Source organism: Neofelis nebulosa, chromosome 10, assembly GCF_028018385.1.
Source record: "Neofelis nebulosa isolate mNeoNeb1 chromosome 10, mNeoNeb1.pri, whole genome shotgun sequence".
NCBI lineage: Eukaryota > Metazoa > Chordata > Mammalia > Carnivora > Felidae > Neofelis > Neofelis nebulosa.
In genome coordinates, this window is record NC_080791.1 from 106,430,013 (window position 1) to 106,444,770 (window position 14,758).

The 14,758-nt window shown below is 47.8% G+C and overlaps 1 protein-coding gene across 2 annotated transcripts; it reads right to left on the bottom strand.

Moving 5' to 3' along the window:
• Window positions 1–1,343: 1,343 nt before the first annotated feature.
• HNRNPUL2 (heterogeneous nuclear ribonucleoprotein U like 2) lies at window positions 1,344–14,179 on the bottom strand. 2 transcript variants are annotated; one of them, XM_058689311.1, is made up of 14 exons: window positions 13,349–14,177; window positions 11,176–11,311; window positions 10,809–10,885; window positions 10,470–10,609; window positions 10,076–10,166; window positions 9,866–9,978; window positions 9,147–9,410; window positions 8,862–8,984; window positions 8,370–8,498; window positions 7,652–7,820; window positions 5,761–5,961; window positions 4,609–4,682; window positions 4,246–4,353; window positions 1,344–4,132 (listed from the first exon to the last, which is right to left on the bottom strand). In XM_058689311.1, exons 1-14 carry the CDS (start codon window positions 13,887–13,889, stop codon window positions 4,055–4,057), a joined length of 2,244 nt encoding a protein of 747 aa, XP_058545294.1. In that variant the 5' UTR covers window positions 13,890–14,177; the 3' UTR covers window positions 1,344–4,054. The 2 variants fall into 2 exon arrangements, with proteins under 2 accessions (XP_058545294.1, XP_058545295.1); XM_058689312.1 differs by lacking the exons at window positions 1,344–4,132; window positions 4,609–4,682 and having other exon boundaries at window positions 4,279–4,353; window positions 13,349–14,179.
• Window positions 14,180–14,758: the final 579 nt, after the last annotated feature.

The window sequence follows — 14,758 nt, forward strand, 5'->3', positions numbered from 1 at the left end:
GGAACCGAACTTAGTCTCCTACGGATGTATCCACAGGTCCAGGGGCACCCGATGAACTTGGGGCACCTTCAGGAACAGCAGCTTTCCAGCTGCTGCTGAATTTCTGAGCCCTAACAGGCCCTGGAGGTAATCTAATTCATTACCTCATCCTACAGTGGGGACCCTACTACCCTCATTCTGTTCAGGAGTCCGCTTTAGTTTCTTCTTGGGTGTTTCATGAAAACTCCTGAAAGGATCAAGTCTATTTTAATCCCTGCATCCTGAAAGTGTCTGGCACATAGCTGGCACTCAAATATTTAATGAATGATTGTACTATATACGCTTAAGTAGCAAGCAATGCAGAGCAGTCACTAAGAACCTTGCTCTTTTTCTACTGCATCAAAGTGTTGGGCAAACTCCAGAAGAGTAAGTGAAAATTTCCACATAAGTTCAGACTTGGTAAAAAGCCAGAAGTGCTCAATAAAGGTAGTCTTGATAGGAGTTGTGTGTGTGTTGTTTTAAGCCTCTGCTTAATTTTTCTGCACAACTTTCATACTCCTCAGATTGGGGGTGATGGCTGTAGCCCTAGCTGGGGAAAAAGGGGGTTTAAGAGGTTACCAGAGACCAGACGTTAACTATAATTAACCACTAAAACTTATTAATTAGCTCTAACACTGAGTAACTTTAAATATCCCAGAGTATGGGCAAACACTGAAATCAAGGATAGCCTTTATATATATATATACACAGCTGTAGGTCCCTGGGGTCTGAACATCTGTCTCGTACAGAGGGAGGAGTTAGAGCAGGACCTGTATCTGTTACAGCACAACCGTTCCCAAACTGGGGTTGTGAGCCTGTAGGGTCTCAGCCTTAATGAGTCCTTGAACATGTATTAGAATTACAATTAGGATCAGTTAGTGCTAGTAATGCGGTGGTGCTTTTGTTAATTCAAGTGACATTCTCATTCCCCAAAATAAGCCCTAGCTAACATCTTCCATGGTATAGGAAGGCTTTTCCTCCTAAGTGGCAACTAATCATTAATAAACTTACTTGGCTCCCAAATGGAACCGGCTTTACCTTGAACCTTAAGCATTTGAGTGGTTTTAGTACAGGCCAAATGGATCATGATTTATCATGTATTTTCTTCTACTCCAGTGGCCCAGGCGCTCAGAAGCAGGCACTAAGGAGGCTAACAATCATCAAGTGAATAGTAGAATCAGAAGGGAGTAAGAGCCACGCAAGAGGAAAACCAGCCTTGGTTGGACCCAGTATGACTTGAGGAAGCAGCACCAGAAATCGGTCAATCCACCCCCCCCCATGACACACTCCACCCCAGTCAGTGCAGCCACAGGAGATAGGGTGAATTCAATCCAAATGGTTATTTATTCTAAAATTGGAAGCTACGGTGCCTACATTTTTGCCAGGATGTAATGAGAACAGGGGAGGAAAAAGTTACAGATGTAAACAATGACACAGTTACATTTTTTTTTTTTTAAACGGTAAAACCCTTTTTTACTGGCCACTTCCAAGAATGCTTTACAGGTTGTGCAAAAACATTTACAGGCTCCATGTGGTGTTTGTTTTTCTCACAAGCATTTCCATCTACAACAACTACAAAAGACGTCTGATAAAACACTAAACAAGTCTTCTAAGGAAAACAAGGCTAGGGATCCCTCTTGGTAAATCCACATTTTCCCCGTAACAAATTTTTTTTTTTTTTTTTTTTTTTCCCCACAATAAAAAGACAGAAACAAAACCCAGACATCTACAGTTGCTGCAAGGGATCTCTTGGGCTAAACCAACAAGGATGTGGCAGTTTCACTCTCCATCCATCAGAAAAACAGCGTTTTTGTTTTTTTTTTTAAAGATGACTTTCTGGTGTCAAAAATTAACAGCAGGTACCTTCCCCTGGCTCCCCCCACCCCCCCAATCGGCTTAAGCTCTTTGCCCCCCCCCCACTGCCGGCCCTGAGGGCCTAGCACACCCAAACCATGTGAGAGACTCTAAAAAGATACTATTCGCTGGAGGACTGAACATTTGAAAAGGGATGGCAACTTCTGCCTCAAAATTCAATTTTCTGTTGTGACATAATCTGGCCCTAAGGGAATTTCTTTGGGCTCCAGTTTTTGCCTCCTTGCCTTGACACTACGAGCAAAGCTCTCTCAAACTCCCTTAACGATAAAAAGTGAGCGGGTTACAGAAAGGTTCATGCAATCACTTCACTCACTGCCTCACACAGATCCATGATGGCACCACAAGAAAGCAGGCGCCAGGAGAAAGGACATTGTTAGGAGCAAGCAAACTTCCTTCGTGCCAGCACCCCTCTTCCAGCCTCAGGGTCAGAGGTACTTGTAGGGCAGAAGGGTGTATCGGGCAGGGGGTGACCAGAGGACCAGATGTGGGCCTGCCTGCCTCGGGAAGGGCTGCATGGAGGTATCAATGGAGGGAGGGAAAGGTCAAATCTCAGCACAGAATTTTCGGCAGAGAACTGCCCAGGGGAGGAAATGGACACATCGTCTGGTAAGTAACACAACGCTACCCTGGGTCTTCCCTCACTAGCAAGTGCTGCAATACATGGTGTGTGCAGAGTAAGTTCTAGGCTGACAGAATGCTGAGCAGGAAGATGAATGAAAACTGAAGCTGAATGTTGAAAGAGCATTCTCATGTCCCACCCATATTCTCGAGCCCAGCAACCTGAAGCTGTTCATCAAGAACTGGGAGGGGGTTGGTAAAGTTACAAACAAACACTATCCCAATAGAAGTCTCTCGGCGAGAGGCCTCTGTGGGGACATGCAGGGACAGCACCCCCAGACAAATCCTGTTTGAAGATGCTGGGAGGGGGCGCTCCCTCTCATGCACACATTACACGCACTCACATTCTCGCTCTTCCCCAAGTTCAGCAGCCCCACTCCGAGCTGCCTCCCACCCCCCCAACCCCGCCCCCCGCCCCCCCCCTTTCCTATTCACTCTCTACCTGTGTATCAAAAAAACCAGTAGGGCTCATGCCCTCCACACTGTATAAAATAGTTGCTATTCTCAGCACCTGGGCCTGGTAGCCCACACCACAGGATTCACCTATATACATCTCCTGCTGCAGTGAAAAGAATCCTGCTTCGTTTCTGTGTGAGCTGAAACCCTGAGAAACGCTCCTTCTCTCGCACTATAAGAGGACAGATGCTCTAACAGAGATGATTTCAGGGACTTCCCGCCTGTCTCAAGTTTGGAAGACAGAGTAGAGACTGGCAAGTCACAATCTTCCAGGCTGAGGGCTTCGATGCCCTTCTCCCCCAGGAGTCTATGGAAACTCATTAACGGGTACATGGAGGGTGCCGGCTATTCTGCCCTGCAATCACGAACGGTCCCCGTGCCTCCTTGGCCTGGGAAGCCTCCAGAACGGAGCCGCCCGACGGGTGGTCTTCCAAGCCTCAGCCAAACAGCACGAGGCACGGGAAAGGGGAGACAGGGATGCTTTGGCCTCCCAGCCCACCAGACCGGATATCCCAAGAGGGAAAGGTCAGTAAAGAAAATACAAACGGTTAGTTGGTGCAAGTGATTGAGAAGAGCCAATCGTTTATTTTCACTGCCCCGGTCACAAGTGCTCCCTCTGTCCCCACTCCTGCCTGCTCCGGGGAGAGCGCCCTCATGGGCGTCCCCGCCCTCTCCGCACCACCTCCTCCGCTCTCCCTTCCTTGGCTGCCAGTCCAGCTGCCTTAGAATGTCAGAAGGGTGACATTTTTAGTTCTTTTCCTGTCCAACCGCAGGATACAGGACAGGCAGCCCTAAGTGCCGCTTTCTGCACAAATGTTTTTTGATTACAAATATCTAACTAGGTTTGAAATGTTTTATAGAATAAGACAATATTCTTTTCAACAAACTTTTAAAAAAAATGTACAGTTTTGTCGTTTCCACCTCCCCCCTCCCCTGCCCCTGCTTGCGCACCCTCCCCCCCACCGCCCCTCCCCGGCAGCTCAGCCCCACCCGAACAGCCCCTGTTTTCCTTGGTTGTGTTTTGGGGGGGTGCCTGGCACCCCTAGAGATTCAGCTTCATGGCTGACAGGCGAGCATGACAGGGGCTTCACCGATACCCTTGGTAACCGTAGTAGTTCCTGTAGTATCGGTCTCTGTCCTGGGGGTGGTAGTAGTAATTCTGCCACTAGAAGAGAGGGGAAACCCCATCACTCAGAGCCACAGCTGGCCAAGCACGGAGAGGCAGGACACTCATTCCTCTAGTCCTGCCACCCCCGCCCCCATCCTGAGGATACTCACATCCCGATTGTACTGTCTGTAATAGTCTCTGTATCTGTTGTACTCGTAATCCCGCCCGTAGAATCGATCATAGTCTCCCCTGTATCGATCGTAGAAATTACGGTAACCCTGAGAAAGGAGAAGCGAAGACTGGTGGGCTTTGGGCGTCAGGATCCACTGCCATCCCGTTTTGAGTGAGACACACATCAGAGCTTGACATTATCAACAGACTTAATCTTCCCAGAATAAATTCTTCCAGAGGAACACATTAAATGGGCAAAACCCTAAGCCCTGAGAAAACAGCCCAAACCACTCTGCTCCCCCAAGCCAGTAGGAATGGCCATCACAACCCAGAGGGAGGAGCAGAAGGAGAGCTGCACTCACCCCTCTGTTTCCAGACTGCCCCCAGTACTGCTGCCCGTAGGCCCGGTTGTCGTAGCCTCGGCGCTGCCCGCCCACTGGAAGAGAAATGGAGAGCGCGCTCACACAGCTGGCATGGGGTCCTGGCTCCACGTCTGAGTGGAAATCAAAAAGTCGGAGCCAAAGGCAATTCTGGGGGAATAGGAAGCCTGTTTCTGTCAGGCTCACACGGTGGTAATTAAGGCACCAGCCAGGAGCTTTTTAAAGAATCTGAAGGGGGGGGGGTGGGCAGAGAAATAGAGACACAAGAAAACCAAGCCACCTTGCTTTGGAACCTGCCCAATTCCTGCAAAACATTTAAGATGGCAAAAGGATACATGGCAGAGTTAGAAACAGAAGTAAAAACTGCCATTCGTAGAATCACGGACTTTCAGTCTTGGAAGGGACCCCAGCTATCCTGTACCCCAGACCCATTACTTTATGCGAATGAAAAACAAAGTCTAAATAACAAGCTCCTTAGGGCAGAAACCTGGTATTCCCAGTGCCTGGCACACAGCAGACACTCAGAAGCTTTGCTGACTTACACACACACACACACACACACACACACACACACACATTTTTAAGGTCAAGTGAATGCACACTGTGGGGTTAACTGACAAACTAGATAGACATGCAGGAGGGAAGTGAATTCTACTACTAGCTTAACTTACTTTGGAACCCCCCCCAAATTACTGAATAATGCATTCACTTTCTGGTCTGCACAGCTGGCTTGATCCAACAGACAAAGGCAGCAAGAAAACTCGGGTTGGGAATCTAACCTCACTGCGTAAGTCCTGAGGACATACTGGAAAAGCGAAGCATGAGGTAAAGTGTGGGGCTCGTATTTAAGAACGAAAAGACACCTGCACGGGAAGCTTGCGCAAACGCTTTTCGAGGACACAAACATTTTTGTTGAAAAGTAACTCCCTTTTGCTGAAGGATTATGGAAGAAGTGCAAGAAGGTGGTTGGTGGGGAGGGAAGGACACAGGAAGCATATGTTCCTATAATATAGAAGGTACTTCCTCATTGTCTGGGACTGGACTTGGTTTCCTTAGCCTTTCCCTGTGGCTCCTGCCGTGCGCAGCACAAAGAACAGACTGAGGCAGGGGGGCTGGCAGGTCCCCGGAACTCACCATAGCCTTGGCCTCGGCTTCGGTTCTGCCGGTTGCGCTTGTTTCGGTTGTTTCGGCGGTTTGTCCGCTTCTCGGAGGGGGGCAGCAGCTTCCTTGCCTCCTCCTTGTACTTAGTGACAATGGGCTGAGCTTCCTCCTTCTCCAGCTCCCCGTAGGTCACCTCATCCATATAGTCGCATTTTTCAGGCAGAGAGAAGTTGGCTGTAAGAGGAAGGGAGAAGCTTGTGGGAGCTGAAAAGCGCATACACATGCAAGATCTCACCCCAAAAACCCCGCTGTAGGAAGAATGGGATTTTCTATGCACGTGAAGGTGCTGGGTTCATACCCACTGGCTTATCAGAAGTTTCCCCTAAACTGTAACAGTCCCAAGCAAAGGGCTACTTGCAAATTAGATTTACCAGTTCTCAAGGGATCCGTAATAAATTAACAGTGAATTGGGTGAAAGTTTCTTATCAGGACAGATGAAGGTAGCCGGAGGCTAAAAATAACTGAGGAAATTTTGGTGTTGGTTAGATAACATGCTAAGAGAGACTCCATGAGAAAGTGACCCAAACCAAAAAGCATTTACTTATCTATATGAGGAGAGAACAGGAGACAAGAGTACAAGCGGCCTCATTTACCACTTGTGCATGATGGGCCAGCACATTAGCCGGTCTCTAGACATCAAGTTCTGAGGGTGAGTCTCAGTGGAATTCAGCTCTATGGGGCTCTCTTGATCCTGAGATGAAGCCAGTCAGCCCTCAGTTTTATAAAACTGAACTAAATTCCTCCAAGGACCTGAATCAGTTATGGACTGGCATGGTTCATTCTGAGTCAACTTGGAGAATCCAGCTCTTAGATGTGTAACTAGCTCCCATGCCTGGGCACTATCAGAAGTTGAAGAGCCAGTAGCCGAGCAGACAGGTGGGATGACAGAAGCTAAAGGCAGCAAAGGGGGATAAAAATCACACTCTAGAGGGAACAAGGGAACAGCAGGAAGTGGGATCAATCAAGATGGTTAATTCTGCCTCATGGAGATGCTGCTATATAAGGCTTTGTATTATATTAAAAACTTCAGGCACACACCAAAAACCGAAACAAAGAAACAAGCCTAACGTGATATTAGAAATCAAGACATACTGGTAAGATTGTTCACTCCAAACTCCCCCCCTCCCCCTTAAGATATAAATTCAATGAAGACAAAGCTTCATTTAATTCACTATTCCCCTATGCCTAAAAGAGTACTGGACAAACAGTGAACACCCCTGAAACTTTTACTAAATGAATAATGGAATCAACAAAGCCTCAGCTTTGAGTTTTAATCACCCTGTGGTCAGTCACTACCTCACTTTTTGTATCTTCTCTGGAATGAATAAAGGAGTTACTGCTGGGGCGCCTGGGTGGCTCAGTCGGTTGAGCGTCCGACTTCGGCTCAGGTCATGATCTCACAGCTCGTGAGTTCGAGCCCCGTGTCAGGCTCTGTACTAATAGCTCAGAGCCTGGAGCCTGCTTCTGCGTCTCCCTCTCTCTCTGCCCCTAACCCACTTGCATTCTGTCTCTGTCAAAAATAAATAAACATTAAAAAAAAAAAAAATTAAAAAAAAAAGGAGTTACTGCTTCTCCAGTTACTCTCCTCATTCATTTACCTACAAGTGCTTCCTTGATTTACTCTTAATTTACCATTAGTTTACTCTTTGGATTACACTTTTATTTTTCAGGTAAGCTCTATGTCCCACCCGGGACTCGAACTCATGACCCTGAGATCAAGAGACGCATGCTCTACCGACTGAGCCAGGTAGGTGCCGCCAGATTTACACTTTAGATGGGGAGAATCGCTCCAAGTGCTAAGAGGCCTTGGAAAGGTGTGCACTGACCAAGGACAGGCTCCCTAACTTGTGTAACATTAGCCCACCTTTCATCTCCAGCATTATAGACTCAGGCACATCATCTCCCTCCACTTCCTTCCTCAACTCCAGCCTCTTCTTCCAATCTTCCTCATTAGGAACAACCACCACCACTTTTCGACAGAAAGTCTTGAACAGCAACAGCTTCCGCCGTTGGCCAGAGTTGTACACGTTACACTAGGGACAGAAAGAACAAGAGATGTTTCAGGAATAAAAATTACCACTCGTATTCAACCGAAACACTTACTGAGCATCTTTTACAAGTGAAGCAAGAAATTAGGGGTCTTATAGACACAATTTCCTCTAGTTCTTCAAACTCTATATGACAGGTATTACTCCGTTTCGCACATCAAAAAAACTGAGACTCAGAGACCAAGACTCGTCAAAGGCCACAAACCTAGTTAAGTGGTGGAGCCAGGAATCCACACAAGCTCCACCTCTCTTCCCATTGCCTCTATTATGTGTTTTATAGTCTGGTCCATATACTCTCTGGTAAAAACACGAATAAAAAGGTATCCCTGAATTCCAAAAACATTATGACTCAGTCATAGAACACAACCACTCGGTCATACTTAGGGAACCTGTTTCTGATCCTTAATTCTGTCTCCCTCTACATACGCACCCCGCTTGGACTGTAAGCCGTTTTATCAGATTAAACAGATGCCAAATCTTTCATCTTTGGACCGTCTGTAAAATCAGGTTTCTTGTCAATGTTTTCAACGATACCTGATCAAGAATGAAGTTCCTCTTTGTCCGGGAAGCAATCTGGACCAGCTTACTAAGGCACTGGGAGGCTTGCTGAACTAAAAGGTCTCTGCTTTTGGGGTCCATCTCTGGCTCCTCAAGCCCCTTCATCTGATGAGTTCAAGAGGAAGTGAAGAGAAACACAAGAAGTTATGCAGCAAGTTAAAACCCAAGAGTCACTGGTAAATGCCACCTCTTTTAATGCGATCAAAGCTTTCATAGCTAGTCATAGCATATCATTCCTATTCCTCAATGCTGTGAATGCATGCTATCCACTCCCTAAGAGTCATTTCCATCTTGATCTGGACATGTTCAAGGTTTTATCTGCTTTGAGAAATCTGACAACACAGAAAAAAAAAAAAAAAAAAAAAGCCCTAAACATATATTAAGACCAACTCCACCAGGAAAGGGTTATAGGCATTTACTTGGAACCTCCAGAGCAAATACCACAGCTCACCTCTCCCAGCAACTCACCCTCATTTGACTGATCACAGTCTCAGCTCCCAGGACATTGTATCTTTTCTCAGGGTTTTCTTTTGCGTATTTTAGTGCCCACTGGGTCTTTCCAGATCCAGGCAGTCCAACCATCAGAATCACCTACAAGTAAACAGAACCAGGAATGCCATGAAAACTAAGTGAGGGTCAGGTTCATAAAGCCCAACTTAAGAACATCATCACCTGCCCAGTCAAGTGAAGCTTTAAGAAAAGTCTTCAAGCCAACCATTCCAAAGCATAAGTTTTGCACACCGTTTGGCATACCTCACACTGATCTATTGTCTTGGGAGGGACTGCAGTGCGCACACGCTCCTCGACAGGCACAGCATGGATGAACACAAACTCTTCCGGTGGTGGGAAGAAGGGCTCCTCCTTCTGACCAAAGTTTAATTCTACAACACAATTTTTGCAGAGGACATGGGGTAGGAGGGCCCGTTCTGCCAGGGATTCCTTGTTGATCCGGAATGCCACACCTAGGTCTTCTCCATTCTTGGAAAAGGAAAGTTCTACTTCTTCAGCCTCAAAATTCTACAGTGACAACAAACAAGAGCATTCAAGACCTTACAGGAGTTGAGACTGATTAAATCTTGCAATTTAACCTTTAAAAGAAAAACAAAACAAAACAGACTGCTAAACACAACTAAGCAAACAATACATCAAATGCATAGAAGAGTGGGGTGCCTGGGTGGCTCAGCCGGTTAAGCGTCTGACTTCGGCTCAGGGCATGATCTCGTGGTTTGTGAGTTCGAGCCCCACATCGGGCTCTGTGCTGACAGCTCAGAGCCTGGAGCCTGCTTCAGATTCTGTCTCTCTCCATCTCTCAGCCCCTCCCCTGCTCATGCTCTGTGTTTAACGTTAAGTAAACGTTAAAAAAAAGTTTTTTTTAAATGCATAGAAGACAGCAGCTGTTAGGAAGCAAGTTGAATTCCCAGTGCCCTCTACTCACTTCTCGCTAAGAATCCACAACTTTTAGGAGCACTTACAGCAAAGCAGCCAATGACATCATTCTCCCCAAAACTCTGGCCAAATTCCTCAAATTGCCCATTCTCTGCCTTGAGTCCTCGCCCATCGAAACCATAAGAGAATTCATCCTCACCTAGAACAGACAGCAAATTAGTTACCTATACCCAAATTTCCCACGGAATAAACGACACGGCAGCAAACACTAACGATTCAGTTAAAAAGAACGTTACCAAGCTGTGGACGGGAAAAATCAACAGACCATCCAACTCGAAGCAGAGAAACCTCTGTGCAGCCTTCTTTCATCGGGAGATTCTGGGTTACCTGGCCAAGTCAGAAAAGGAACTCTCAGATACTCTGACCAACTCAGGAGCAAAGTCTGAGCTGGAAAGACAAGACTTTTGTATCAACTGAAAACAACTGTCACAACTCAACCTCAGAATACCAGCGATCAGTGAATTTAAACCAAAGCCACGGGGGTCAATCTGTCGGTTACCGAAGCTAAGGTTATCATTCAAGTGTGGTGCCTTTTCTGCATTAATAAAATACTGGGGGGCAGGAACCAGTACGTAGCAGTCTAATAAATAATTTAATAAACAAATGGTCTTAATGAGCTGTATACACTACCTTAGCCTCAAAGCAGACTTTCCCCTTTGTCACACCGTAAGTACTCCTTGCCCCAGACCAAAGGGTGGGGAACTTCTCTGAGAAAAGCGGCTGCCCTCCATAGCGGTCTTTGCTCACTTGAAAATGGAGATCCGAGGTATCTGTTAGGAAGAAACAATCTGTTTATTCCAAAGCCCAACACTTGAAAATCATCAACAGAACACAAATCTACCCAGGTGTCAAGAATGGATACAAAGTCTCCTATTGCTAAATCTCTTAAAATTCGCAGGCCATGAAGTTTTAATCTCCAAAACCACTTTGGGTTGGTTGAAAACCCCAACCTGTCTGCCTTATACATACACGTGTCCAGGTTCACAAGAGTTTGATCCTCCTCCTCATCTTTTGCCTCTTCTTCAGGGGGTGGTGGAGACTTTGAGCTATAGGTACGAAAGAAAAGCAAATACGGTGTATCCGAAGCCCTCTTCTTTGAGGGGTGTCTGTATCAAGTCTTAAACTATCAGTGAATATAAAATTCCAGCAGACAGCTTCTATCAGCAAACGAGAAAAGAGCAACAGGAGCTTTCAGAGTGGATTCAATCTGAAACTTACGCCTGGAAAAGTCTATTGCATTTTTAAGCCACCCCTCTTTCCACACTCTCCAGTCAACGTCAGGGAGATAACAAATCAGAGCAGACACCCCTTTCAATGAAGGGGACGTTTCCCTCACCGGCTGTGGTAAGCCTCCTCTCGGAATTCATAGTAAGCTCGGCCATGTTCATCCTTCTCATCCCGCTGTCTCTTTACCCCCCGCCGCTCACCATCTGAGCCTGCTGGTTTTGACTTTTCACTATCTTGGTCATCTCCTACAAAAAGGAGGGAAAGAAAATCAGTTTTCGTCTTGGAGCGTAGAATAAGCTCAGAACCAATAGAAACTAAAGGGGCTGAGTAGCTGTCTAATCAGAATAGCCAGGTTCTTCCCACTGTATCCACAGAACGTTTTATTTCCAAAGATCATCTTCCTGTTACTGGCTGACTATTTCATGAGAAAGAAAAGACAAGAAAAGAAAAAAGAAAAGAAAAAGACAAGACAAGACAAGAAAAGAAAAAGAAGAAGAAAAAAGAAAAGAGAAAAGAATGGAAAAGAAAAAAGGATGGACATTATGGGCTAATTACAGTCAAGCAGTTGATAAAAATTGGACAATTTTTGCATTCTAAATTTATCTGCTTAAATCAGGTCAAACTTGCAGATTTCCCCACCAATATGACATTTAAAAAAATCCTCTAAGTCTTTAAAGAATTTCATAGGTTAATTTAATTTTGACTCTTGATTGTCAGGTTTGGATGTGAACTAGGCACTTAATACACATTTTCCAACATTTTCCCACAGCTTCATGATACAGAAGCCTGAGCGTATGTGTCTTTTTTAAAGAGTTTGCCTTTCCAGCTTTACAATGCACAGCCATCCACAGCTTTTACTTGTACAGCAAACAGACTCAGGTGCATATTCACAGCTGTACTTCTATCATGGAATTTTTTTTTTTTTTTTTTTGTAACTGAAGGTTGCCAAGAGCAAACCATTAAGTCACAAGAGACCCATAAATAATACTGCATCTTTACTGCACATAATTTGGGGTAGAAAGGTGTTGTCGTATATTTAGCAACATTCTCTGCAAGAGGGAAAAAAACTGGACTTTTTCTTCAAGCTTTTGTAGTTTGCAACATTAAGGTTTTCAACAATAATTTCCTGAAAGCGGTCCTTTATCCCTCAACCTTTTTTATCTTCTATTTGGGATACACACGAAGTCAAAGGTTATGTAATGGGATTTTTGTTCCAGGACACAGAACAAACAATCTGCAACTTGCATGTGACTGTCTTAGAAAGGGTTCCAATTATACCATGATTACTTATAGCAGCCTAAAAAAATGTACTGTAAGAATTAAGGCACCCCACTACACAGCAAGACTTGGAAGCACCTCTAGTTTTCCTGCCTACTCTCACAGATAATTACGGATTTGGTCTAACCATCCAATCACTTCAAAAGAAGAGAGAGAAAGGTCACTAACTCCCTGGGCAACTCTACACACTCTCTTCCACGAGGTTATTCCGTGAACCCACCGACACCTCAATAGTTCCAATTCAGGAAGTCAGGGACCTAAAATTTAAAAATGCTTTAAGTGCACAGCCAATCCACAAATTTGTCCATCGGCAGACTCAGTGGAAAAATTAAAACTTAATCATAAGAATTCAAGCAAGGTAAAACATCTAGCCAACTGGTGTTAACTAACTTACTCTAAACGCACTAGATTAAGACTTTCCCTTCACTAGTTAACTATTAAACTCCACACCCTCAAACCACAGGCTGCTAAAGCAGGAGCAAGGTTAGATTTTCAGATTCACTGTGTGGCTCAAGCGCCAGTAACGTGATGGAGCGGACTTTGGCGAACTTAGCCTATTGCTTAATATTTTTAAGGCGGAAATACCAATAGGTAACCCAAAGGCCATAAGCCTCCAACAGTCCTGTCTGGCTGTCCCTGCAACAGCCAATTTCTCATCGCATTCCCGCTTTAGGAAAAGATAACCAATACGGCGGGAGACTGCTCCACAGGTAGCTCACAAGCAGTTCGCATGCAAAATCGCTCACTTCCATCCACCACCGCCAAGGAACCAAGTTAGGCAGGAAGCTCCCTCTTGCAGAGAGGGGGGCCGCCAGAGGCAGTCAAACCCTCCAGAAAGGTGGGTAGAGAATGAAAGCCACCTCCCCTGGGGAGAGAGTCCCACCAAAAGGCGATGGGAATCTTGCGCTTTCGGGCAAGCGAGAACAAGGAAACGGACCCCGCAGTGCATGGCTGACTGCTGGGTCGGGGCAGTTTGGAGCCGGGCTCCGCTACCAGCTCCTCACCCTGTTCCTCTGCGGCCTTGTCACCCGGAGCTTCGGATCCTGGTGTCTCGTCCCCGCTCCGCTCCTCCGGCTCGTCTTCCTCCCCCTTGCCGGTGCCCTGCTCTTCGCCACCATTTACCCCACCTGACCCGGCCGTGGCCTCCTCTGCCGGCTTCTCGGAAGCATCGGGCTCGGCCGCGGCCTCCATGGCTGCCGCCTCCGGGGGCTCCGGCGGCGGCTGCGCGGCCTGGCCCGAGGCCTGGGCAGGAGGTGGCTCTTCGTCCTCGTCCTCAAGCAGCGCCTCCTCGTCCTCCTCCTCCTCTTCTTCGTCCTCCTCCTCGTCCCCGCCCGGGCCACCGCCCGACGCGGCCACAGGCCGAGGCTCCGCCTTGCAGGCCCCGCCGGGCCCGGCCCCGCCACCGCCGGCCTCGTCCTCGAGCATCTCGGCGTCCAGCGCCTCCTGCAGCCGCTGCGCCAGATCCACCTTGAGGCCGCGCGAGTCCAGGCCCCGCCGCTGCAGCTCAGACCGCAGCTCGGTCACTTTCAGCCGCTTCACCTCCATCGCCACCGCCGCCTCCTCCGCCTCCCGCCGCCTCCTCCCCTGCGAACCGTCGACCGAGCCCGACCGCGCAGGCGCCGCCGCCGCCCGCCTCCGCCTCACGCGCCAGCACTGAGCCCGCGCGAGCGAGCGCACGCACGTACGCACGCAGGCACGAAGGCCGCGCGCAGCCTCCGCTACGTAGTGTTTGTTTCTCCCTCTCCTCCCCTCCCCCTTTCGGCTCACTGAGCCCAAAACAACGCAGCGGGGAACAGCTTTCCTTCCTGCCCCCTCGGTTCCCCTGCCGCGGGCGGGCGCGCGCCGAGGACGACCGATTTCCCTCCCCTTACCTCCCGCCCCCTCTCACCCCTGGGCCAATCGCCGCCAGTGATTCCACCGCGCAGCCGCAACGGAGCCGGAGCCGGGAAGGACTGGCTACGGCTCAAGTGCCTCGTAGCACGGCGGCGTGTGCGCGCCCGCCTTCCGTACTTCCAGCCATGGGCTCTGCGCAGACGCCTCGAGCTCCCTTCCTGCACGCCCCTCCCACCCCGTCACCACCCTTACTCCCGTCTGGCTTCCGATCGAGCTGTCGTCTAAAGTCTTGCTTGCTAGTCTTTCTTCCCTACTGGCTATACGTCCCCCAGCTTCTTGAGAGTTAAAAAAAAAAAAAAAAAAGCCCAGGAGGGATGCTGTAGCGACTTTAAAGCCGCCTAGCAATTGTCTGTTTAGTAAACAAAGGGCTTCCTCAAACTAAGGAATACAGTGACACCCTCCCCCCCACCCCGGCCCTCTTCTCTGAATCCTTTAACTTCTCTACCCAGCAACAGACGCCCGGACCTCGCCTTTTAGCTTTCTTATTGGCCAACTTGAATCGTCATCTGCAATTCTGATTG